Source organism: Eublepharis macularius, chromosome 17 (genome assembly GCF_028583425.1).
Source record: "Eublepharis macularius isolate TG4126 chromosome 17, MPM_Emac_v1.0, whole genome shotgun sequence".
Lineage (NCBI taxonomy): Eukaryota > Metazoa > Chordata > Lepidosauria > Squamata > Eublepharidae > Eublepharis > Eublepharis macularius.
The window spans coordinates 3,038,924-3,064,917 of record NC_072806.1 but is presented as its reverse complement, the minus strand read 5'-3'; the positions used below and the strand labels follow the sequence as shown (position 1 = coordinate 3,064,917).

The window sequence follows — 25,994 nt, the reverse complement described above, 5'->3', positions numbered from 1 at the left end:
TTATTGGTACCAGGCCAGCTTGTTTTCACCGCTGCTGTTCCCTTGAACTATAGGGGGGCAGAGAAACTGTGTTTATTGCTTATGGATGAAATATTGACAATATTGCAAAAAAAAAAGGAAATGGTTTGCTGTTTTGGTCACGTGATCAAAGGTGAGAACTCTCCACCGTTCTTGTAGAAAAGAGAGATCCTTTATAGTTTTAGAATGAATGTAAAAATGCGGCTGGCGAGTCCATGTAACCCCTAAACCTATTTGCTACAGTCGAGCAGATCGCTGTTTTCCAAGCCAGTTGTACCCCAAAACTGACTCCCTCCTCTTTGATTCTTTTTCCAGCCTCACCAGTGAGAGGTTATCAACATCGACTGAGCGCTTGAGCACCCATGGATCGAGAAATGCCTCTGCAGAGCGGAGGGAAAGTTCATGGGATGAGAAGGAAGATGTGGGGAATTCGTACCAGGAGGGGATTCAATTCCCCTGACCTGCTGCATCCCCCTGAAGCACTCTGGCTCCCTCTAGTGGCTATCCATTCCCGAGACTTTGCTTGGCGTCGAGAAAAATGGCTCTGTCTGAAGAATGGATTCCATCTGCCCTGATCAGCTGCCGTTGGCTACCGATTTCTTCCTTGCAGCAAAAGACTGGGGATTTTTGTTACCTTACCTGCACTCTATTTATTTGTGTCAGTGGTTTTTTGTTTTGTTTTGTTTTTGCTGAGAAAAGAAGCACAAAGAGCCTACAAGTTCAACCCCTACCCCACTCCAATAGTGAGGCCCTTTTCAAGCTTTGACCCCAATGTAATTGCTACAAGACAGTGTTTCTACTGTTGTATAACCCCTAACTGGGTCACGTTGTGGTTTGATGGGAGGGGAGATTCTCACAGGCGCAAGGCAGAGAAATCTGAGTCCTTGGGGACTGGGCCGACCACAAATGGCAGGATCAAAATAGCAGTTTGTTGTGTCTTAAAAAACCCAGAGGGAAATGGAAATCGAGGGCCTGGTCCCTGCTCATTTCTTGTAAGCCAGAAGCCCTTCTCTCTCCCCCACCCCAATTTGTCTCAACTTTTCCATGTACTTTTGACCCTAAGTTGTAACAATTCCTTTGTCCTTCTGTTGTAATGCATCCTTTGGAAGATAGTGAATTAAACGGGAGAACAAATGATCCATTGTCCTGGGAGATTCCTCCTTTTGGTGATTTTGTGATGTGTGAGATCTTTTCCCCGCATGTGACCGCCTGGGAAACTGTTTTGGAGCAGTGAAACGGAGCCTGGCACAGGGCTGTTGGAAAAGATGGCCGAAGGACCCTAGCGCTACCCCTTGTAAAGGGGCAGGAATTTTAGCCATGGGGTCCTGTGGCCTTACCTAGCTTGCTGGGGGGGAGGTAGTGGTGGAGGAGCAGCTGCCTGCAATTCAGTGCCTCCACCGCAGATGGCCAAAGGGAAAAATGAGAGTAACAGCAATGGATCCTTTGCCACTGTCAAGGCCGTGAGGTTCTCTGGCAATGGCCCTGCATTTCTAAGGCACCCAACTCCAACAAGCTACCTTGACTGGTCACGGCTATCTCAACTATGCAGCCACTTGCAAGAGTCTCAGCCCTGTTTAAGGCCTCCAGGTGGTGGCTGGAGATCTCCCGGAATTACCACTGATCTCCGGGCAACAGAGATCAGTTCCTTTGGAGAAGATAGCTGTCTTGGAAGGTGGATTCTATGGCATTATACCCAGCTGAGGTCTCTCCCCTTCTCAAATCCGACCCTCCCCCAGACTCCATCCTCCAAATATCCAGGAATTCCCTATCCTGGACCTAGCAACCCTAGCTGGCTGCTGGTCTTTAACAATGATTTTATGACAGGGGCTTCTGTTTTATGCTCTAGAGATAAGATTTGCCCATTCTTTCTCATGAGAGGGATGGTCAACTCGCGTCAGGATCAGTTGACAAGCGGGGACTCGTGTGATGGATTCCTCTATATTTGAAAAGACCCTGTACAGAGAAAATAAGGATGCTCGAGCTTAGACTTTACCCTGACATACTACCTTTTAACCTGCAGGGCTTTTTAAAAATGTTGGAAACATTCAGTCATGTGAGCTTTCTCCTGCAAGCCGCAGCGGTACGATCCAGGCACAGGTTGACGGTTACTGCCACTAAATCGCCAGCAGCGTTCTGAAAAGATACCCAGCAAAGATATCTCTGCTGACTTCCAACTACCATCCTTGATGATTAAATGTTATTAAAACAATCTGTATCTTCAGTGCCCTCCCCCCGTGGAAGAGAATTAAAAACACTAATTAGAAAGCTGTTATTAACGGCAAATGAATTGCTTCTTTTTATTCCCCTTTCTGATTTCTTCTGCGGTGCTTATTTCATCAACAGCGAATCCCAGGGGAGGGAAACGGAGTCAACAGTCCTGAGGCCAACTCCGCTCTTGGATCAGGTCCCAGATTCCAAGCCGGTTCTCACATCAGCTTCGGCCTAAAGGCCAAACTAATTGCAATGCGGAAGGCGTAGCAAGTGTCACCCCATTTCTTTCCCTTAATGCTGTGGGAGAGAAGGAGCTCTGAATTTGATCGGAGAGTGAAGGGTGCTTAACTATCTGGAAATCCCTTCCAGCTGCTTTCTCATTAATGGAGAAAAAATCAGGAGGGCCCAGAATCTCTTCTCCTGTGGAGAGAAGAGCAGCTTGTACGTGCGGGAAAATTTGAGCAGAAAAATGGCCTGTGGGAGAAGAACGAAGTGTCTCCTCTCCTACTGTGGCTGCTCAGAGCACCCGAGTGCAGTAGTAGAAAGGACACACATGCCCCTTTGGGGAGATGACATCTGTTACTAACACCCCTGCAAAAAGCATAAATCACTATGCAGCTTGGGGGAGGCGTTGTGCCCCTTGTAATTATTTCAGCAAAATTCATGATGGGGACAGAGGCGCATGCAAAATGGAATTCCCATGAGCTGATGTTTGTCTGTATTCCAATCACAGAGGCCTTCTAAAATGGCTAAAAGGTAAAGGTCGTCCCCTGTGCAAGCACCGAGTCATTACTGACCTATGGAGGGCGTCGCATCATGATGTTTTCTTGGCAGACTTTTTGTTACGGGGTGGTTTGCCTTTGCCTTCCCCAGTCATCTACACTTTACCTGCAGGAAACCAGGCACTCATTTTGTTACGGGGTGTGGAAGGCTGAGTCAACCTTGAGCCGGCTACTTGAACCCGGCTTCCGCCAGGATCGAACTCAGGTCATGAGCAGAGCTTGGGCTGCAGTACTGCAACTTACCACTCTGCGCCACGGGGCTCTTAGCCTAAAATGGCTATGGCAGTAGATGGTGGTTGGAAATACTGCCACAACCTAAAATGGCTATGGCAGTAGAAAGTGGAGCAGGCGCCACTGCTCCGCGCTCATGGGAAGGGAACCCCAGAGAAGCGCATGTGCAGCAATCGGCATGGGACTTTGTAAGAGGACTGCTGTTCAGGTTTTGAAGCGGGGGGCACCGATCCTGCACCACTGTAAATATTTCTTCTAGAAGAACGTAGGCTGTGGTGGGAACCTGTTGAAGCATAGTAAGGGAGGGGGGATCTTCCTGTAGAACCAAAATATTTCTTTTCTGTTCCCCTGTAATTAAAGATATAATTCCAGGACGCAGCAACAGCTGCCCTATCTTCTCCACCCCACCCTGTATCCATGCAAGCTCCAGTGATCTCTCCATTATTGACCAGAGTACTGGACAAGGAGTGGAGAGTCCCTGGTTCAAGCTGCTGCTTTGCCATGATGCTAAACAGCTCTCTCTCTCTCTCTGCCTAACCAACCTCGCAGGGAAATTGTGAATAGAACACGGAGTACAGGAGAGCCCGACATGCTACCTGAATTCCTTGGCAGAAGTCTTGAAGAAAAATGTAGCGGGGGGAGGTCAGGATATCACAACTGGAAATCATTGACAGCTTAGATTATTGAGTCATTCTTCATTCTAAGTGATATTTTATGTCTCAGGACTGAGAACCAGGTGGGATAAGCATGTTCCAAAACTGCTCCTGTGCTCCTTGATTTAGACACTCCTAAGTACACTTGCTAGGGAGTAAGTCCCATTGAACTCAGTGGGGCTTACTTCTAAGTAGATATGTTAAGGAATGCACTGGAACCAATGTTGTCTTTTTAAAATATCTTGCATTTCCTTAGCAAGTTTAGAAAAGGAACCATAATTATTTTTGTATTTAAGTTACTCATCAATGAAGATTAATTATTCACAGGGTAAAAAAAATCAGTCTCTGGAGCCCAGAGCCAACCTAAGCAGGAGGAAGAATTTTGCGGTACTGCTCTTCAAGGAACTTTGGAACGCTGGAAGCGGAAATACAGGATTAAATGCTGGCCCATGTTTTTTAAGTCTTTGCACATAGAAAGTTAGCTAGTCAGGGAGAAGGATAGGTTACGCCCCTTCTGTCTCACTGTGCAGGGTTAAGAGATCCAAAACAAGATTAATAGGAGAAAAAAATGAGTCTGCACAAAATTGAATATGCAAAACACATTTTATAGGAACAGTAAGAATGGGAATGGCTCCCCCCCCCCCAGATTCCCTTTTTCAAAATCTTTGGGGGAAGAGGATCTCTTCTTACACACCAGGTGGCCATTTTTTGGATCTGCTCTTGTTTTGAGGCTCGTGCCTTTGTTCAGAGTAAGAGTTAAACGTGTGAATAGTATCCCATGCATCTGTTGCTAGGCTGTACCATTTGCCGCTAAGAATGCATCCCCACATATAAATGAATGTGCACACAGAAAGCTAGCTAGTTAGGACGGAGAAAGGCCAACTTAGAACCTTGTTGGAGTAGAGTCTTTTAATAGGGAACAGGGCATTCTAACATTCGGTACTGCACCTGCAGCCCCTAATGGTACAGCCTTGTAAAAGAGGTATAAATTGAAGCTTCTGTTGGTCTGTTTAGTTTTAACTTTCCGCGTGCAGGGAGTTTATAACGCGGGAGCATTCAGCTGTGCTAGTCCCCTCTTGCATGCAAAAATGGTACATTTCAAGTGAGCTGCATTGCGAGATTCTTCTCAAGGTATCAACTAACTCCAAGGGACAAAGAACAGCTGCCTCAAATCACGGGAAACATCAATGGAGCTTTCGGAAGCACACTAGGAATCTTCTTCACATTCAAGTTGTTTGGCTGCCAACTGGGACAAGTTGCCAGCGACTGAAGTTTAAACACAAAGAATCTTCCATTCACTTACCAACTTTGACTGTCTCCACCATCCATAAAGGGACAACTGGGAACAGAACAAACCCTGCTATTTCACCAGCTGATTTCGCTTTATGAAGGTCTCTTCTTAGATCTTTTCAGTGGGTCTCCAGGTAGGTGGAACTTGGAAGTTGCTGGAATTCCTTGGAGGCCGTTGCCAACTCCTGCCGATACTTGTACACTGACTGCAGGTCCTGGCTGTTTCTCAGAAGCTCATTATTCTTGCGGGCTTCGTAATGGAACTGGGAGTTTTTTATCTCATACCTAAAGCAACAGGAAAGGGTTTGTTTGCATGGTCTGACATCAGAATGTGGACTCCTCGGGTGCAGAACTAGTTTGGGTGCAGCCCCTTAGAGAAATGGCATGTCTAAAGGCAGTAAACTTTAAGGTCAAGAGGGTCTATGAACTGATGGAGTTAGCCCTTCTGATGGCAATGAAGATCCTGGCCACACATTGCATGAAAAGGAACCTCATGCAAACCAAGGTGTGATATTTAATCATTCTGAAAGTTACTCCTCCTCATCCCAGAGGACTGCAGCGTTCCAAGATGCCTTTCTACACAGGATCCATATGCGTATTTACTTAGCAGCTCATTTCCCCTAGAGGTCGAGGAGGAGAGGAGCAGGGACAATGTGCTGCTTAAGAGAGAGGCAATAAGCAGAAACACAGAGAAGAAAAGGGGCCCCTCTAGCTTTCTCTGCTCGTCTCCAGAGGGCTGAGCACGACTGTTAACAGTTAGGGCCTGGCTTTCAATAGCTACTTTTCATGCAATGCGGTCGCTAGGATCTTAGTTGTACTTGAGCCAGAGATTGCTCGGAAATCACAGGATGGAGAGAAGGTTCAAAGTGGAACCTTATTGGCCCTCTTGCGCCACCTGACCCCTGCTGGGACAGTGGCTGCAATACCTCTCTCCGGCCACCTGCCGTGGGGCTGCTGTAGAGCAGGCCCACAGCTCCTTCCTCTGCCAAGGTGCCACAGAGGCCACATAATACTTCGATCTTAGGGTTTCCAACCTCCAGGTGGTGGCTGGAGATCTCCCAGAATTACAACTGATCTCCAGGCCACTGAGATCAGTTCCTTTAGAGAAAACAGTTGTTTTGGAGGGTGGATTCTATGGCACTATACCCTACTGAGGTCTCTCCACTCCCCAAACCATGCTCTCTCCAGGTTCCACCCCCCCCAAATCTCCAGGAATTTCCCAACCTGGGCCTGGCAACCCTACTGGATCTAGCTGCCCTTTCCAAGGTGGGGGCGGCTTCCAGGGCGCGATACCAAGGACCCACAGCCCCACCCCACAGGTGAAAAACATGCACTTGCCACTTGGGCTTTGGGCCCCGGGTTCGTTCCAGCTCCTGCTGCCTCTTCAGCTCCAGCAACCAAGCCTCCTCCACCCGCAGGCGCTCCAGCCGCAGACGCGCCAGCTCTTTCTGATAAGGGGACATTTCGATCAGGGAGCTGCCCGTGGCTCCTTCCGCGAGAGTCTGCAGGAACCTGGGCAGCCGAGGAGAAGCAGTCAGGAGTTTTTTTCTGCATCCATCTCCTCCCCGCTCCAATGCAGCCACTACCCTGATCACTGCAAGCAGCTTCCTACGGGCTGCTAGGCACGGCGAGAAGCTGGTCCTGGGTTTCCCGTCGGCCACAAATGACTAACGTAGATATGTGTGGGAAAGTGGCTTGTAGTTCCTAGTGTGGTCTAGTCACTTGGGAATTTATTTGAGAGCTAGTCACTTGAGGCCCTGATGTGGATAGCCCAGGCAAGCCCAGTCTCAGAAACTAAGCAAGGGCAGCCTTGGTTAGTAACTGGATGGAAGTCCTCCCAAGACGACCGTGGTTGCAGAGACAGGCAATGGCAACCCACCTAGGTGAGTCTCTTGCCTTGAAAACCCCAGCAGGGGTCGCCGTAAGCCAGCTATGACTTGACAGCCCTTTCCTCCACTACCACCGGTCACTTGGGAACTCCAGCACTGGGGCTGAACACTGGAAACATGGGCTAGGGCACCTTTACGTCACAGAAGGATGGGCGGTCGCCAAGTTTTATGGCCATCACTCAAGTGATTGGAGGTCTTTGAACGGAGATTAAACCAACTCATGGGGGATAGCTCCACTGATGGGTGACTAGCTGTCGAGGCTAAATGGACCCTCCAGGTTCAGAAGCAGTGTACTTCTGGACACTGGGAGGCCTCTGCAGCTATGCTATGCACCTTCTTGGGTTTTTAGTTGGCCAGGGTGTGAAAGAGGGTGCCAGAACAGAGAGTGTTCCGATTTGGCAGGGCTCTTCTTTCCGTTGTTATGCTATAGACCAGACTGCTCCAAATCCACAGAGGGACAGAGCAGACAAAAGGAGGACAGGAGAAGAAGCAGAAAGCATTGGGCTAGGAACGGAGGTGGCAGTGAAAAAAGCAGAGAATTGAAATTGAAGGATTACATCCTTCTTGTTCAGCGAGATATCTGAGAAATTGAATTTTCTAAAGCCACACGTTTTGAAGCTAGTGGAAGGGAGGAAGAAACCACCCATTGAACAGCTTCAGATCAGATTCTTAAACACCCTTTTTAAAATGGAGTTTACTAAGAGGGTGCCGACTGCTTTGTGCAATTTAGAATCTGCTGAGCCGAAAGGAATTCTTCGGCCGCAGCCTTTCTGTGAACAACGTGGTAGCCGCGCTTGGTTCCTTGGGTGCATACCTTAATGTGGCCCCTGATACTTATAGCAAGCAAGATGGAGAACTGCCTGCTTGGAAACCAATGTTGGTAGAGAGCAATTAGTTGGGTGCTCGGGTGACCGGGCCATTGACCTGTTTCACCAGGAAGACCCAAACGGGAGAGGAGACCCACCAAAACCCAGAAAAACACACGCACTCGAGCAAGGCAGTGCCAATAAGGTGCAGGAAAGGTTAACCAAAAAAATTAATTCCAGACACATTTCAATGATCCGTGGGGGGAATAGGGTCAAGAATTACCTAGACATAATAACTGCATTGCCTTCCTACAAGACATGGATTAAAAAGCTGAGTTCGGAGACTTCTACCAAAGTACTCTACACCTCGTTGGCTTTACCCCCTTCAAAAATACTTCCGTCATTACGATCTAGATAGGGGGATGCAGGTACTGAAAGGTCTATCGTCAGCTATCAGCCGCTACAGCTGAAAGGAGACTCCATGTTCAGAGGCAGTATAATCTGATATGCCTGATGCTCGCATTAGACGCCAGGGGAGGTTGCTGCCTTCATTCCTTGCTTGCAAGCCTTCCACTGGGATCTAGCAGACAATTTTTTTTAAGATGTGGTTGTGACCAGCTGGTCACCAAGACTTCCTCTTACCGTTCGTTGATCTCCTGAGCTGTAGGGGAGGAGATGGCAGCAGAAGGCAAACTGTAAGGACTCCAAGAATCATACTGTGCTTTCCTTTCAGATGCCCGCCCGGGGGTATCAGCTCTGGAGGCCAATGAACCAGGCCGGTATAGCCTCCATCGTGACTGCCGACTCGATCCATTTTTCTTCTTGCTGCTTCTGGGCCTCCCAAGCTGCGGCGGGGGCTGAGCACAGGCGTTTGCCTTGGCTGAACTAGGCCTCCAGACAGGCCTGGGGGACTGAGAACGAGATCGGAGCCAGCGGGAGCGTTTGGAGGCTGGGGAGAAGGACCATGAGCGAGGGGACTCCGAATGACTGAGACTCAGTGAACGGCCTCTGTCGCAGGACAGCACTGCCCTTTCTGGGGAGCGAGACCTGACAGGGATCTTAGGGGGCAGCAGGGATCTGACGCCGATCACGTGAGGAGCCCCCAGTTTCAATGGAAAAGCAAGATCTGAAGAGGCCACTGAATTTCGAGCCGCAATCTCACTTCCTAACATTCCGGCCACCCGATCCGTTGAGGACAAGGCAAAGGTTGGAAGCCCCAAGTGGGTCAGGGCTGAATAATCACCTAAGGATCTGAGTAAGTGTTTGGGCTTCAAGAACCATTCTGATTCGTCTGGTGGCTTTGGTGGCCCTCCAATGCTGGATTCCACATAAGTCCCCGAAGGAGCTTCTGGCCACCTGGAACTAAAAGGATTTGAGTCACCGGGTGATGCCAGATCCAAAACATCTTCTTCATCAGGGTGGAAGCTCAGGCTGGAGGTCAAGCTGTCCACTTGGACTTTAAGCTTCCTCAGGCTTTCTTCTAGTTCATCAATGGTTGGGGTCTCCGTGATATGGCGAGTTGGATGACCTAAGGAAAAGGAAAGGCACACATTTAAGAGCCAGTTTGATGTAGGGGTTAAGAGCAGCAGAACTCTAATCTGGAGAGCTAGGTTTGGTTCCCCAGTCCTCCATGTGAAGCCGGCTGGGTGACCTTGGGTCAGTCACAGCTTCTTGAAGCTCTCTCAACCCCACCCACTTCACAGGGTGTTTGTCATGAGGATAATAACAACACACTTTGTAAACCGCTCTGAGTAGGCGTTAAGTTGTCCTGAAAGGCGGTATATAAATTGAACGTTGTTGTTGTTAAGAAGGGCCCGGAAGCCACACCTGGCTCTCCAAGACCCCTTTATCAGTCACTTGGAGACTTCCCAAATTCACCCCAAAGGATGAAAACAAAAGCATTTTGTTCACAGGTCCACTGTTTATTTGCTTACAACCAAGACCTTTTTGATCACTTTACTTCTAGGGGGCTTGCAACTGATTCAAATAAAAGAAGTTTCATTTTCCCACTCCTTGAAGGGAACTCTGACTCTCAACTGCTAATCCCCTGGAAATCTCATTGGCCTTTAAGTGCTACTGGACCCAAATCTTGCTCTTCTTCTACAGACTAACACAGCTACCCACCCGAAACTAAGCTGCACCTATTCTAGACGTCTGCTTTAAATGTGGTTAATTAAAAAGGAACATGAAACCAGTTGTGGCTAGGCTCATACACATGAGCGCCTCCCTTTTCCCTTCTCACACAGAGTCCAATGAAGGAATGGTAGTCTAAATGATTAAGAAGGCCTGCTCCCACATATATGCAACACTCCCATTTAAGAACAAACGCCCCCCTGCTCTGGGATTCTTACCAATTTCTCTCTGATCCATTGAAGAACCATCCGAGATACCATTGTGAAGAGCGTGGCTTCTTCCCAAGCCTAGGAAACTGAGGTTAGGTGTTCTGCCGGTTCTTTGGCTGTTGCTCAGAAACTCCTTCGGTTTCTCCCTTTAAAAGAAAGAACCAAATGTTTTCATGCTTGTGTTTTTCATTTGACTAAGTCGCATTAGTGTTGTGTGCTAAGGAGTAAATAAATTCTCAAAGGGGAATTTATTTACTTCATTTATAGTTGCCTTTCTCACTGAGACTCAAGGTGCATCACAAAATGTAAAAACAATGTGATATAAACAGTATACTACATTCAATAAACTATGCAATAAAACTGGAGTTAAAGATCAATGCAAAGCAGGTCAAGACATATAATAATGCAAGAAACACTGTATGATATATAAACAATGCAATAAAAATCAGAGCAACTGATTAGTTGATCTTACAATGGTGACTCTGGGTCAGAAGTGTCACACCTGTATTGAATTCAAAGAACCACAGAATTTATTTTGCTTGCCCACTGATCAACCCACTCCCACCCTGCATAACACAGCTCTTCTGAAACTGAATGGAGTTTCAGGACTGGTTTGTGCTTCAACGGAGAGGTTTGCCATTCAAAAATGAAAAAGTCAAAAATAATACTGGCCACTCCAAAGCCATGGGCCACCTGAAGTACCTTTATAGATGAAGGTCACTAAGATGGAAGGGGCAGAACCCCATTTCAATTTAATTTTCAAATAGAATGTGATCTGCACTATTTCATCACCATTCATCACCGTTTATGGTCACAGTACTTTACCAGAAGACAAAGATAACAAAGGGAGTGGAGGCAAGAGGAAATGGAAGAAGAATGTGGCTCTCATTCCAGTTACATATTCTTAGACACAGTCTAGGAGGAATGTTCATGCCAAAGGTTTCAGGGAAAGAAGAAAAGATGACAGCATGGAGACTTCTAATACTGGTTATGTGGGAGGCATCTCCCAGAGGCAGTGAAGGAGGAAGGACAAAGTCTTGTACACTCCAAAATCAAAAAGAGTCCAGTAGCACCTTTAAGACTAACCAATTTTATTGTAGCATAAGCTTTCGAGAATCAAGTTCTCTTCGTCAGATGCATGGGACATAAACTCAAGCCAACTGACGCCAAAAGGACACCAAAAGGAGAGGTTTACATTTACTAGCAAAGGAATGTTTTGGTTGCATCCTCCCTCTCCCCCCCTAATTGCATCTTCTCTCTCCTCCCCTCCTCTTCTATATTTGACCAGTTTCTGTACCATGCATCTGACGAAGAGAACTTGATTCTCGAAAGCTTATGCTACAATAAAATTGGTTAGTCTTAAAGGTGCTACTGGACTCTTTTTGATTTTGCTACTGCAGACTAACACGGCTAACTCCTCTGGATCTTTGTACACTCCAGTGCACCTAAGGGTGTTGTGTATTACTGAAAGCAAGAGCCAGAAATGGAATTATTTACTCTGTTCCTTGTGCAAGCCAGTGCAAACAACTGAGTGCTTGTGTAAAGTTTTGTGCTAAAGTCAAGGTGTCAGGCCCATACTGGAAAGCTGCCTCTCCTTTCTGTGCTCTGCAAACAACTACAATTATGCCACTCTTGGCTTGGTTTAATCTCACCAGGATCTTAGACACCTTAAAAGAACTGCTCTTATAAGAAGTTAATCAGCTGTCCTCACTGAGGGTGCTATCCCATGCACATTTGCCTGAGAGGAAGCCTGTTCACAACATACACTTAATACTTTACACCCACACATCCCACTATTTCACAATCATAAAAATACAATACAATTAAAGAGGCTAAAATATGTATTTTTTAAAAAGTATTAAAATAAAAGTCCAAAAATAGAAGCCCCGGTTAAAGTTACTAGCCAGTCAGCGACCATAAATATATGTATGCGTGCACACACATTACATCAGTACAATCTTCAGTTACCTACACATAAGATCTCAGTGTGCATCAAGCAGATCAGCATTTCTGAGATCAGTGTGTTTGCTCATCACACATACCCCCATTACATTATTCCACATCTCTTGCAAAAGCATTCAAAGCATGTTTACGATTGAGTGAATATCAGACTATTAATTCATGTGAGTTTGCTTTGCCAAACAAAGAGGCACCATAAAGAATAATAAATTTATTGTGTTTTCTTAAGCCCAGCGATCGCTCTTTCAGAAATTCAAAGTATTACAATGCATAGGATTGTACTGTTAGTCTATTAAGGTATATGGTATAGACTTATTACAATCTCTGGTATACTATTGACAGCAGGGTTTGTGTGTATGTGTTTTAATGCCGTTATTTATATTTTGAAGTGTGATATATTGCATTATATTTATTTGTTTCTCCATGTGTATGTCACTTACAGTGTACAAAATATTTCTAAACTTACAAAGCATATGACATATATATATAGATATTGTATTATTGTATTCACTATCTTTAGAGAAAATCAGGCGGGCCCTTTAGAGAATTCTATCTAGAAGCTAAAATGACAAAACTGAGGCTATTGCACTTTGGTCACATCATGAGAAGACACGATTTGTTGGAAAAGTCAATAATGCTAGGGAAAGTGGAAGGCCGGAGGAAAAGAGGAAGACCTAAAATGAGATGGCTTGACTCAATCAAAGAAGCCACGTCCTCCAGTTTGCAAGATCTGCACAAGGCTGTTATTGATGGGACGTTCTGGAGGTCTTTCCTTCATAGGGTCGCCATAGGTTGGAGGCAACTTGACAGCCCACTCATATCTTTAGAGAATCACTCCTCTCAGTAATGCACTGAAGGTAGTCCTCGTAACTGAACATTTATTTCTTAAAGTGTAATGATATTCTTGAAATATAAATTTGTTAAAATATATGTTTTTAAACATATATCTTGCTCAATCAGTCCTGTGATTCTGAAAGGGAAGACTGAGGGAATAGCAATCTAGGCCCACACGCCTCCATTGTAAGCCACTGCCAGTTAATTCCGCCTCCCCCCCAGCCCAACTGCACAGGTTTTCGGGTTGCTTCTATGCAATCGGGTCGCCAACTCCAGGTCGAGAAATTCTTGGAGCCTGGAATGGGCGGGGTTTGGGGAAAGGAGATTCTTCAGCAGGGAATAATGCCACAGAATCCAATCCACCCTCCAAAGCTGCATTTTTCCCAGGGGAACTGAGCTCTGTGGCCAGGAGGTCAGTTGTAAAACCGGGAGATCTCCAGGCCCCACCTGGAGGTTGGCAACCTTAATATACCCCCGCCCCCGGCCCCCCCCCCAATTCAGCAGTCGCTCCACACCTGCCGGCGGCTCCACGGCCCCGCACCAGCAACGCTGCCGCCTCCTCCATTTGCAGGCGGGCCCTGTAGCATCAGCTGCATCCTCCTTAGCAACGCCATCAACACTCCCGTTGCTAAGGAGAAGGACCGCCTCCTCGCGGCTTCCTCCACTGACTAGAAATGACCCTCTGCGCTCCCTGTCCAGCCTCAGAACTTCGGCACCTTTTGATCGTCCCGTCTTTCCCCCGCCCTGATTCCCGTGTCACCCAATCGCAGCGCTTTCCCGCCACAGTCCGTCTAACCAATCAAGAGGAACGAAGGTTGTTGGGGGTTTTCCGGGCTGTATTGCCGTGGTCTTGGCATTGTAGTTCCTGACGTTTCGCCAGCAGCTGTGGCTGGCATTGTCAGCTGTGGCTGACAATACATCAAGAGGAACGAAGTCGGACCAGGCGATATCAAACGTGAAAACCGATCAAGAGGCACACGTGATATCCCAAGAGCCCTATGCAGCCATACTCCTCCTTTCCTGTAGAGATGGGTGAAAGACACAGAATGAACTTCCGGCGAAAATCGAAAGGAGACAGGAAACACTACGATACGGCCACTTTAGGTTCTGGCATGACTTTGAATCCGTGGAGGATTTACGTTCGGAGACCGGAAGTTTAATTTTTTTAGAATTCTAACTCTATCCTCAGACGGCCACCAATGAGCGTCCGACAGAGGCCGGAAGGGGCGTAGCGGCGCTTGCGCAGAGGGAGCGGCGCTGTCTCCGCGTGGGGAGCTGGGCTTCTTCTGCCTGCCGGCTGGGCGCAACCATGTCGTGGCTCTTCGGGATCAACCGCGGCGGCGGCGGGGATCCGGGCCCGGGGGCAGGCGTCGGGCTGCCGCCCCTGCCGCCTCCGCCTGGGGGCGCCGCCGGGGACGGGGCGGGCGAGGGGAGCCGCCCCAAGGACAAATGGAGCAACTTCGACCCCACCGGCTTGGAGCGCGCCGCCAAGGCCGCCAGGGAGCTCGACGCCTCCCGTGAGTCTGGGAGGGAGCGGGGCGGGGGGAGGCGGCTGCAAGCCTCGCGGGGCCAATGGGAGACGAACTTCTTACGGTTGTCAACTCCAGGTCGGGAGATTCCGGGATATGGGGTTGGGGCCGGGTGAGGAAGGGTTTGTGGAGGGGAGGGACCCCAGGGAGGTATAATGCCATTGAGGGCACCCTTTAAAGCAGGCATTTCCTCCCGGGGGGGTGATCTTTGGAGCTGAATTGCAATTCTGGGAGATTCCCTGCCACCAGCGGGAGGTTGGCAACCTTAGTATAATACTATAGACGCTTCCTTCTAAAGCAGGCATTTCCTCCCAGGAAACTGATCTTTGTAATCTGGTTATCAGTTGCAATTCTGAGAAATCTCCAGCCACTGCCTGGAGGTTGGCAGCCCTAGTATAATATTCTAGGCTCCATCATCTTCTAAAGCAATCATTTTCTCCAAGGGAACTGATAGCTCTCATCTGTGATCCTGAGAGATCTCCAGGCTGCACCTGGAGGTTGGCAACATGCACATAGAAGTGTCTCCGATAACGTTTGTGCGGCTGGTCTTCTTAGTTCATCTGCAATCATGAAAATTGGTTATTGGGGGACAAGTTCACCATCCGAGTGGCTTAGCTTTTTGCTGCAAAATCAAAAGAGAAGACCCGCGGCCCCTTGGACGGCATTGATTCCAGCATTAGGTTACTGTAAACAGAATGCATTTGTCTTGAAGGGCGCGGAACTTCTGATTATTTTGGGAAAAGGTTAAACTAGATTTAGTTAACTAGATCTTTTTAAAAATCATACCTGGCAGAAAGAGGGAGGAGAGCTTAGAGCTCCCCGCTTCCTCCCCCCCCCTCCCAGGAAGCTGGTTCCAGTGTCATGATAGGGTTAATAGGGTACCGTGTCTCTCTCTCTCTCTCTCTCTGGAGCCATTCTAAGTACTGGTTGGGAGGGAGCAGCTCAGCTGGGTGAACTTTCATCCCAGTCCAAAGATGCTGGTTTCAGTGGCTAGGAAAGGGTTGTTTAGGCTAGGAGCCTAAAGGGCTTCCTCAACCCCTTTTAGATACTGGGGGAGGGTAGTGGGAGCAAATTCAGAAATCAACGGGTTTAGAATGAAGTCTCTCTGCATATGCTGGTGAATCACGTAGCCTTCTCCAAGGCTGGGGTGCAGATCTGGCTTGCATGTAGCAAATCCCCCCCCCCTCCTAAAGTATAGCATGCACACCTTTGAGTGGCAAACCTTTTGACTTAGGAACTGTACACGGCTGTGATCTAATGACAAACTCGATTCAGTGTTAAAGATAGAGGGGTTGCGTCCTGAGGACAGGCTCCCGATAACTTCTTTAGACAGTGTTCAATATGCTTGTGTCGTACGGCTGAGATGTGCCAGCTCCTTGCCTGGATTGCAGATGGTTGCATCAGTTCCTTGCAGCCAGTTGCCCTTTGCCCTTGTAGTACTCACGTGACACCAGCTTACAATGTGTAGTAAATGTTGCTAGCTGTGCCGAAACAAATCCCCTTCTTGGCTGGGCTAGACTTACAGGGCAATCATAATCAGAGTTACTCCAGTCTAAGCCCATTGATTTCAATGGGCTTAGACTGGAGTAACTTTCCTTAGGATTGCACTGCTAGTAGCACGGTCACTAAGGAACATTGGTTCTGCAAAAGGTTGTTGCTCAGTGAGATTGCTAGTTTTTCCCAGGCCAGCCCTTGGCAATTCAAAGCATTGCAGAGGTGAAAAGAGAGAAAAACTCAGTGGCAGAGCAGAAGGCCCCGTGTACAATTCCTGCCACATCTTTCCAATTTTTGGAAAGATCTTTCTATTCCTGAGAGCCTGCCTCCCAAAGCGGACGATTGTGAGTGGGCCGAATGAACTGATTCGTTATAAAACAGCTTCATGGTCAAAATTTTACATGGTGTGGAGAGAAAGCATAGAGAGAACTTCTTCTCTCTTTCCCCAAATACTAAAACTTGGCATCGGGGGACCTGCAGCAGAAGCAGGACAGACAAAAAACTATTTCTTCACATGACACATAATTGGCTTGTGGAATCCACTGCCACAGGACGCAGTGACCACCAGTAGCATAGGTGGGCTTACTAAAGGATGAATCAGTTTTTATGGAGAACAGGCCATAAGTGGTTGTAATCCATAATCAATATAAATGAAACCTCCAGAGATAGTACACCTCTGACTGCCAATTGCTGAGGGACAACAACCGAGGGTGGCCCACTGCCATCCCTTGACATGCTAGTTTTCTACATGCGTGTTTTTAAAAAAATATTTCAGAGTATTTTCCTACATAGTCTTGCAATTATACCATTGGTCCATCTCGTTCTCGATCAGCAACTCCAGATCCAGCGCTCCGGCTTGCCTTTAGGCTGCTTCAACAACCTGGTCCCATTAATGTCCGACTATTTTGTAATAGCCAGGGCAGTGGGGAGGGGGTGGAGGGTGGGATTCATGCCCAGAAAAGGAGCAACACTCAGTCTGTTAATTTAAGACCCAAGACAGCGTCTATACTGGTCCTTAAGCCTCAGTACTCTGAGTTGGGCTAGCCATCTGGGAAACAGGCCAGTCATTTTTCGATCTTCAGGATTTTTTATTCCCTGGATTGTCTGTGACTCAAGTTCACAATATTGGGTGGAGTTTAAATCTGTAAAACTTGATGCTGGGCTCTGGTTCTTGAGCTCTCTTGCCAAAGGGCACGAAACTGACTGGCCCAATTCTTGTTTCCAGGTCATGCAAAGGAAGCCCTTGGTATGGCGCAGATGCAGGAGCAGACCTTGCAACTGGAGCAGCAGTCCAAACTGAAGGTGAAACAAGCTGTATTGTATTTGGTTGTTGTGGGTTTTCCAGGCTGTATTGCCGTGGTCTTGGCATTGTAGTTCCTGACGTTTCGCCAGCAGCTGTGGCTGGCATCTTCAGAGGTGTAGCACCAAAAGACAGGGATCTGTCACTGAGAGATCCCTGTCTTTTGGTGCTACACCTCTGAAGATGCCAGCCACAGCTGCTGGCAAAACGTCAGGAACTACAATGCCAAGACCACGGCAATACAGCCCGGAAAACCCACAACAACCATCGTTCTCCGGCCGTGAAAGCCTTCGACAATACATTGTATTGTATTTATTGTATAAAGTATTGTATTTATTGTATAAAGTTGTTTTAATGTTATTTATGTAATGTTTTATCTGTTTTTAACGGTTATGTATGTATATTGAAATGTTGTACTCCGCCCTGAGCCCGCCTGGCAGGGAGGGCGGACTAAAAATCTAATTAAATAAATAAATAATAAGGTGAGTTGGTCAGTGAATGAATCCATCTTGGGTTGCTTTGTGGGACCGTAGCTCAGCGGTGGAGCAACTTGCTCTACATGCCAAGGCGTCTGGCTTCAGTCCCTAGTGTTTCTAGTTGAAAGACTCTTGGTTAGAGAGGCTAGACCAAAATTCTCCGTTAAGGCCGTAGAGCCAGTGTGGTGTCACTGGGAGACCCAGATCCCCGCTCTGGCACGGAAGCTCGCTGAGTGACCTTGGGCCAGTCACTCCATCTAGCCTCCCTCGCATGGTGGCCAGTGGCAAGAGATTGGGAAGTCCAGAACCATCAGTTCCATTCTGCCTCCATCTGTTGGATACGTGCTATTGTTATTTTAAAGTTCGCATGCTTAGAAATTAGCCTGTTGCTTGTTTGCCTCTGGAGGGTAAGGATTGCACACGGGCAAGCACGTGTGAAAGGTTTTGTAAATTGGATTAGAGTGGGTTTACTTTCCGGTCTGCTGTTGTGCCACAGTTGATTTGTGTTGGTGCCCAGGAGAGGCGATTAAAAAAAGTGGGCTAGTAAACCTGCATGGCGGCCAAGGCCAGTTCCCAACTTTCTCTTTCATTCGCACCTCTCCTTTTGTGCTGTCTCGATCTCCCCCAACTTCGCTGTGATTTTTGTCTTTTAGGAGTATGAGGCTGCTATAGAGCAGCTGAAAAACGAACAGGTCCGAATCCAAGCAGAAGAGAGGAGGAAAACGCTCGGGGAGGAGACGAGGCAGCAGCAAGCGGTAAGAAGGGAGGAAGGGTTTGAGCGGGGAGGGGATGGTAGACACATTGCAAAGGCCACGGCATGCCCATGCTTTATCCACACAGTAGGCTGCCTAAGCCAGGCTTCCTGTTGCTGGCAGTAGTCTGAGAGACAGAATGACACTAGGCTCTGGGAGACCCAGGTTCGAATCCCCGCTCTTCCATGAAAGCTTGCTGGGTGACCTTGGGCCAGATTGCAGTGAACGTCTTGGAAGAGGCATTCCTCGTTCCCTTCCACACAGAGGAAGGAAATGATTCTTCTAAGGCACTGCTTGTGACTCATACACAGGTCATCTGAAGGCGAAGGAAATCTGGGTGTTTTTACTCCAGTGCAAGTGTTGTCTGTCAAGTATGGACCAAAAAAGTCATAAAGTTTGATCCTGGGAGATCCACCAGAAAAACCTTCCCGCTGGTTTTTAAAACAGCCGCCTTGTGGGCCCCGGATTTGTACCAGGGCTGGTAATTCTGGAGTTCCTTTTTTTGTTTCACGGCCAGCTGAGATCTCGCATGGCAGCTCTTTCCTTTAAAAAAAAAAAAGGCTAGGAAACTGGAATTGTATACCTAGTTTGATGACAGCCTGGATTCACTGCAGTACTGGTGCACTGTTGGTGAGGCGAAGGCTTGTGCCGTACCCCCCTGGCGTGAACGTAGATACAGACCATGCTTCCTACTATCTCTCTTCGTTTGCTCAGTGATCCAGGTCTTGTGTGCAAAGCTTTTTTTAAAAAATCCACATTTTTTTTGTTTTGTTGCGTTTCATCTTTTCCTTCCTTCCCTTTGTATTTTGTTTTTGCAGAGAGCGCAGTACCAAGACAAGCTGGCCAGGCAGCGTTACGAGGACCAGTTGCGGCAGCAGGTGAGTCCCTCCGCCTCTTCCTCGTCCTTCCTGAAAGCACACTTCTGCAAACCTACTGCAAGATTTAACAGTGAGTGCAAAGCCCGTCCTTCTGATGTATGTGGGTGGAGTCGGAGCTGGTACCAACCAGAATCCTCGGACAAAAGATGATGGAATCACTCTTCCTCCTCTGCCTCCTCCTCCTTATTCTTATTCCAACTTTCCCGCTGAGATCCAAGGCAGATTACACAGCACGAGTCAAAATACAATATAATTGACAACTAGGACGTTTCATTGAGCAAAGTACAATAATGAACAACAGGTGGGACATTCAGGGAAATAGATACAAAATTCCCTGGGTCTGTTCACTAGCAGAGATGCTTTCTGCCTCCTTTCTGAGCATCCGGCATCAAGGGAAACTCCTTTTGCTAGCGGAACAGCTCTTCAGAATCCAGTCATAAGCCTGCGTCAGAGCTAGTCCGAAAAACGCTCTTCTGCGAGTTAAATGGAGCCAACGGTCCTTGAATTAGAGCTCTCCCTCCTTCCCTCTCCCTGGCACAAAGATTTCATTCGGGGATGGTGTTTTTTTTCTCCGCAGCAACTTCTTAACGAAGAAAACTTGAGGAAGCAGGAGGAGTCGGTTCAGAAGCAGGAAGCGATGAGACGCGGTAATGCCCTGTTGGCTTGTCTTTTTCCCCTTGTTAGAGGCAAATTGTGGGTAGGTGGGTTTATTGTGGTCCCATGCCCCTTCAATCGGCAAACCACTTTCAGTTTTTTTATTTATGTCTTTGTGTGCCATTGAATCAAGGAAAGAGAGAACCTCTTGTGTCTCAAGAGGCAATAAGGCTGCCCTCCCCTCAACCAGTTGGAGTGGAAAGTTAATATGGGAAATGCTCCTTTTTCAACCAGGTATCAAGGGAGCAACTGACCCAAGGATTACCTAACGCGCTTCATGACAAAGTGGGGGGGGGATTGGATCTGGGTTGAACCCTGGACTCCCTGGTCTTCGTCTGACACTCTGACCTCTGTACCACCTTGGCTGTCCATGGAACATGCATTGTCTTGTTAGCTCTGATAGCTATACGGAACCTCCATGAACAAAGGCAGTATACCTTGGAGTGGTGGGTAGAGCTTGGGGACAAGCAGGAGATGGTTGCTGTCTTTAATTTTTAAAATTTTTATTTAAAAGATTTATGCATCACCTTACCGAGCATTTGGGATAGTTCACAGTTGGTCTTCAATGACCCAGGCGCAATCTGTCTAGAGTCATCTGGCCGGTACTTATTGAGCGCAATGTGCTGGATTAAGCAGACCTTTGGCTTGAACAGCAAGACGGTTCCTGAATTCAAAAGATTTTGCCACCCTCTTGGTAGGCGTGTTCATTTCCCATTTCTTGCAGCCTTTCAGAACCCTACGTGTTCTTTCTTTCCTTACAACCGATTCCCCAACCCAGTTTCCCGAATAACTGACAGTAACAACCTGCGGTTTATCCCCAGCTACGGTGGAACGGGAAATGGAGCTTCGGCACAAGAATGAGATGTTGCGCATCGAGGCCGAGGCCCGAGCCCGTGCAAAGGCCGAACGGGAGAACGCAGACCTGATCCGAGAACAAATCCGGCTAAAAGCTGCCGAGCATCGCCAGACGGTGTTGGATTCCCTCAAGTATGCTTATACTTGTTGATTTGTCACGTGTGACAGAGGTGTACTGGCTTCCCCTTGCAAAGTGGTTTATTTTTATCCCTGACTTGCAGTCATGTGTTCGATTTGCAAAACAAAATCAAGATTTCTTACATTAGGTGGAACTGATCCGTGTTCAGAGATCCATAGCCTTCACATTTACTTAAGAAAAGGACAGTCTTGATAGCCTTGGCAGTTGCCCACCTACTCCTTTGTTTTTTCCAAACCTAAAAAGGAACCTTGTCCTCCATAAAGATGATTTGGTTTGGCTTAAACATTGTTGGTTTTGAGCCTGTTTCATACCACATGTGGAGTGATTCCTTAGTCGTGGAGTGGGGGTGATTGTGATTGTGAACAGTGGAGTTAAAAAGCCATGAAATGCGAACTTCTCTCATCTTTGACGTTGTAGGCAAAAACTCAGTAGTATTTAAAATTAAACAAGGGTCCATTCGCTAGTGCAGTAATTGGTGATAACACAGCCTCCTCATTTGCATGAAGCGAATTTAAAACAGTGGAAGCAGAAAAGGAACTGGTCCTCTTTGTTTCAGCGCTGACAGTTAGCGTCCAGACGAGTCCATTCTTATCAGATCTTTGAAGCTAAGCAGGGTCAGTTAGTAATTGGGTGAGAGACCTCCAGTGAAGACCACGGTTGCAGAGGCCAGCAATGGCAAACCGCCTGTTAGTCTCTTGCCTTGAAAAACCCAGCAGGGGTCGCCATAAGTTGGCTATGACTTGACGGCACTCTCCACCACCAGTACCGTTAGCAGCAGTTTCATGGCGTGACACATGGACCGCTGCTCAGCCTGATCAGACAGTACAGGGAGAGACGATCCTTTAGGACTGCTGGGTAAATGACAGGATCAGTTCACCTCTCTGGGTGCTGGGTTCTCAGGTTGGCAGCAGCTCTCCGGCATCTTCGGGGATAGAATCCGGAGCTTTCTCCCTGAAATATGCGTGCTTTCCTGCTCAGCTCTGGCCTTTCTGTGCATAACAGACACGGTAGAAGATGTAAAGTCGTCTTACCCTACGGCTGACCATTGGCCCATAAAGCTCAATGTTGTCTGCTCTGGCTGGCAGCAGCTTTCCAGGGTCTCCCAGAGAGAAAGTTATTTTCCTGGCTGTGCTTTTAGTTGGGATGTTGGGGACTGAACCTGGGACCTTCAGTGTGCAAAACCAATGCTGTCCCGCTGAGCCACGGGGCCTTTGTTTCATTCCCTATTAGAGTAAGGGGCTAAATCCTAAATAACTTAAATAGGGCAATATGCCGGTACCCATCTGTCCCTGTTCATCAACGAATCAAAGTTTAAGGTGGTTTCCTCTTCAGGTGAAACAAATTAAAAACTGCAGCTTTCCTTGAGAGATGTTTTCCTCACTGCCTCCTGCCTTCTTGATCATAGACTTCACCACTACGTTGCCTTACGTGCTAGCCAGTTTGGTGTAGTGGTTAAGAGCACAGGATTCTAATCTGGAGAGCTGGGTTTGATTCCCCACTCCTCCGCTTGAAGCCAGCTGGGAGACCTTGGGTCAGTCACAGCTCTCTCAGAGCTCTCTCAGCCCCACCCACCTCACAGGGTGTTTGTTGTTGTGGGGATAATTATAACATACTTTGTAAACTGCTCTGAGTGGGTGTGAAGTCATCCTGAACGGTGGCATATAAATAAAATATTATTATATTATTATTATCTCTTGTCTTAAATATGTGCTTCGTGGGGTCTAATGTCAGCCCTGGAATTGCTTATGTTCTGTTTCAGCAATTCTTCAGCTCTGTATTGGATCCTTGCTAATTCTGTGTCTTTGTAAACTTGTGTTTATTTACCCTATAGCATTCTTTATGGAAAGGTCCTTGATATTTACTGTACTTATCTCCCACTGTGTGATCCACCTTGAGTCTCAGTGAGAAAGGCAAACTGTAAATGACATAAATAAATAAAATAAATAAATGTTTCCTTCCTTCCTAGGACAGCTGGGACCCTGTTCGGGGAAGGATTTCGTGCCTTTGTAACTGACTGGGACAAAGTGACCGCCACGGTAAGCGGAAGTAATGCCCTTTGGCTTGCTCAAGCGTCGGTAGTCTTTACCTCCTTGCTTGAAGCTTTGGGCTAGTATGTGACATCTACTCAGTGAGATGTTAGTCCCGCTATTTCAGAATAGTCTGCTGATACCATTCCCAACAGGCTTGCTTTCTGACAAGGTTTAGAGCCAATCTCCTAAGTTGTCCCGTGTTTGGAGGCGGAGCTTCCTAGTTCCTTGCCCCTCCCCTTGACAAAAAGCAGGACCGATATCGGCAAAAAACGGGATTGTGCATAACGGAAGGAATAGTGCTGATTTCCCTCTTTAATACAAGCCACTTTGTTTGGCTTGCCTCGTTGCAGACGTTGGGTCAATTCCATGTGGGATTTTGATGTACTTTGTCACCTCAAGATTTCTTCTTGTGCAACAAAGGGCCACCCTGTTCAGAGAAGCGCCAAGACTAATCAGGCCAGTGTTAGCAGCAGTTTAGCGCCAACAGAATATGGGTCCCCGCCTTTCATATGGACTGGCAAAAGGCTCCCCCCTTCACTTAAGCCCCCTTGATGCATGACACGAATCTGCGAGTGGTTCCTTTCAAGGGCTTGCTTGAGGAATTGGCTTGTGGTGGGGTATGGGGAGCAATAATAATAACACCAACAACAACATTCGATTTATATGCCACCCTTCAGGACAACTTAACGCCCACTCAGAGCAGTTTACAAAGTTGTTGTTATTGTCTTCATGACAATCACCCTGTGAGGTGGGTGGGGCTGAGAGAGCTCCGAGAGAGCTGTGACTGACCCAGGGTCACCCAGCTGGCTTCAAGCGGAGGAGCGGGGAATCAAACCTGGCTCTCCAGATTAGAGTCCTGCCGCTCTTAAGCACTACACCAAACTGGCTCCCAAAGTTGTGGGGGCCAGAGGCTGTATTAAAGAGGGGGAATTCCAAGAGAGATAGCAGAAAAACTAGAAAAATCAGTATTTGTTTTCCTCCTCCTTTCTGACAGACACTCTTCCATCACGTGCTGTTTGATTAACATTTTGTTATTTTTTTTTAATCCTGCCCTTATTCCAGGGAGCTGAGGCTGGTGGTCATGGTTTCCTCCCTCACCTTCCCTTCTCTTTATCCTCACAACCCTGGGAAGTAGGATAGACTGAAAGCCTCCCTCTCGCATACCTCTGATCCTTGCTAGCTGTCTGTTGTTTGTCTTCATTACCTGTGAATGGGGTAGAGGGGAGATGAGAGAGGCTGTGGCTCAGTGGAAGAACCTCTGCTTGGCATGCAGAACCTGCCAAGTTCAATCCCCAACATCTCCAGTTAAAAGACCAAGCAGTAGGTGATGCAAAAGACCTCTGCTGTGACCCCAGAGAGCCGTTACCAGTCTGAATAGGCAATACTGACCGCAGTGGACCAATGGTCTCTGAGCAAGATTTGGGTCCAGTAGCATCTTAAAGACCATCTAAATTTCCAGGGAATGAGGTGGTGAGAGTCAAAGCTCCCTTCGTCAGATACAAGGAGTGGGGGAAAAGTAAGCGTCCTTATAGTCCAGGTAAAGCCATCATACCCTTTTTCATTGCTGTTATCTGATGAAGGGAGATTTGTCTCTCGAAAGTTCATACCCTGGAAATCTGGTTGGTCATTGAAGGTGCTACTGGATTCAAACCTTGCTGTTCTACTGCAAACCAACGTGACTACCCACCTGAGACTATCTAAATGTTTGGAGGCATTTTTTTCCTGGTAGTGGGAATTTCCTGCGGGATTTTTATTTCACCCCACTAGCAGTGCTTGCTCCATAGGAGCACTAGGTGGCGCCTCTGGCTGCACAATAGCAGGGAGTGCCAAATTTTCCTTTTGCGGCTACCGAACCTGGCCTGACTGCAGCGCTTGGAGGGGGCAGCTTAGCTGTCTCCCCTCCCCAAACTCACCACAATCCTTGTGTAAGGAATGCAGCCCTTCAGAAGAAGGGGCAACGTCTGCTGAGGGCATCTTCCAGACTCCTTGGGGGCTGTTTTGATGGAGAGGGAAGGAGCCTGCGGCTTCTGAGCAACCAGCGCGATAGCTGTGGTCCCCCCAGCCCCCACCCGCCTGGCTTTTCAACCAGCTTGTGAGCGAGAGCTTGGAGGTTATTGGCGCTTTCAAGGTGGAAGCAAAGCCCGTTGAGGTTGCCAAGTGACAGCTGAAAAGGTGTATATGGGGGGGGAGCTTTGACAGTTGCTAGGCAACCACCGTCAGCTTCTTTCCCGCTTGGCACGAAACAGCCAGCTTGCGAGCTTTTCAACCCGAGTGCCAAAGCTCCTGTAAGATCTCCCTTACGAAGATATTTGTGTGCCAGCAAACGAAAGGGTGGGGGGGGGGAGTGAGGATTGTGCTTGGCCCGTGGCCGAGAGCAAGCCGAATCCCGGTGCGCTGCCAGCTCCGCGTCGTTTTTGCCTTGGGCCCCGTGTGCCAAATGATCTCGTGCGCCACAGTTTGGTGTTCGTGCCAGGGGTTGCCTTCCCCCAAGGCAGAACCCTTCTCCATGCTCTGCGGATCTTGTTCCCTGACTGGCCAAGCGTAGCTCATTTATCTTGCCTGTGGCTTTCCAAGAACTCGACAACGCACACGCTTTTCGTATTTTTGCCACCCCAACATAGCGGTTTTTGTTTTTTGAAACCCCTGTACTCAGCTAACAGGCTGTGTTTGGTTTGGCGGTCTGCTGCTCTTGGGAAGCTTCAAAACACGACGCTGAGTTTCCCCTTTACCCCTGTTGCCACTGTTGTCTGCAGTCATCTCTGGAGATTCTCCACTGGCGTCACAAGTCCCCAGTCTTGCCTGCCGTGCCGGCAGACGCAGCCAATTGTGGCTTCCTCTGAAAGGATCCGCCTGAGCAGGGACACCCACGGGA

General features: G+C 47.8%; 3 protein-coding genes across 4 annotated transcripts in view; 2 read left to right on the top strand and 1 right to left on the bottom strand.

Annotated features, from left to right (window-relative positions):
- The window catches only part of VWA1 (von Willebrand factor A domain containing 1), a 31,422-nt gene extending 30,267 nt beyond the window's left edge, over positions 1 to 1,155 (top strand). For both annotated transcript variants that reach the window (XM_055001895.1, XM_055001896.1), the window contains exon 6: positions 334 to 1,155. In XM_055001895.1, the coding sequence (XP_054857870.1) occupies positions 334 to 374 (41 nt within the window). In that variant the 3' untranslated portion in view covers positions 375 to 1,155. The remainder of the gene's footprint in view (positions 1 to 333) is intronic.
- A 3,440-nt stretch (positions 1,156 to 4,595) lies between these two features.
- On the bottom strand, positions 4,596 to 13,688 carry LOC129344829 (uncharacterized). Its single transcript, XM_055001731.1, has 5 exons — positions 13,531 to 13,688; positions 10,232 to 10,368; positions 8,523 to 9,408; positions 6,524 to 6,697; positions 4,596 to 5,470 (listed from the first exon to the last, which is right to left on the bottom strand). Exons 1-5 carry the CDS (start codon positions 13,578 to 13,580, stop codon positions 5,305 to 5,307), a joined length of 1,413 nt encoding a protein of 470 aa, XP_054857706.1. The 5' UTR covers positions 13,581 to 13,688; the 3' UTR covers positions 4,596 to 5,304.
- A 584-nt stretch (positions 13,689 to 14,272) lies between these two features.
- LOC129344983 (ATPase family AAA domain-containing protein 3) overlaps positions 14,273 to 25,994 on the top strand; it is a 40,309-nt gene continuing 28,587 nt past the window's right edge. Inside the window, exons 1-7 of the mRNA XM_055001919.1 lie at positions 14,273 to 14,532; positions 17,264 to 17,340; positions 18,468 to 18,569; positions 19,385 to 19,444; positions 20,022 to 20,091; positions 20,920 to 21,085; positions 23,059 to 23,128. Coding sequence (XP_054857894.1) covers positions 14,325 to 14,532; positions 17,264 to 17,340; positions 18,468 to 18,569; positions 19,385 to 19,444; positions 20,022 to 20,091; positions 20,920 to 21,085; positions 23,059 to 23,128 — 753 coding nt within the window. The 5' untranslated portion in view covers positions 14,273 to 14,324. The remainder of the gene's footprint in view (positions 14,533 to 17,263; positions 17,341 to 18,467; positions 18,570 to 19,384; positions 19,445 to 20,021; positions 20,092 to 20,919; positions 21,086 to 23,058; positions 23,129 to 25,994) is intronic.

What these genes read in the sequence shown, in the direction of transcription:
- LOC129344829 (XM_055001731.1), bottom strand. Translation starts at nt 13,580, where the DNA reads ATGGAGGAGGCGGCAGCGTTGCTGGTGCGGGGCCGTGGAGCCGCCGGC. An exon ending in AATGGATCAGAGAGAAATTG is followed by an intron (nt 9,409 to 10,231) that starts GTAAGAATCCCA and finishes CCTTTTCCTTAG; the next exon opens with GTCATCCAACTCGCCATATC. An exon ending in GCTCAGGAGATCAACGAACG is followed by an intron (nt 6,698 to 8,522) that starts GTAAGAGGAAGT and finishes TCGGCTGCCCAG; the next exon opens with GTTCCTGCAGACTCTCGCGG.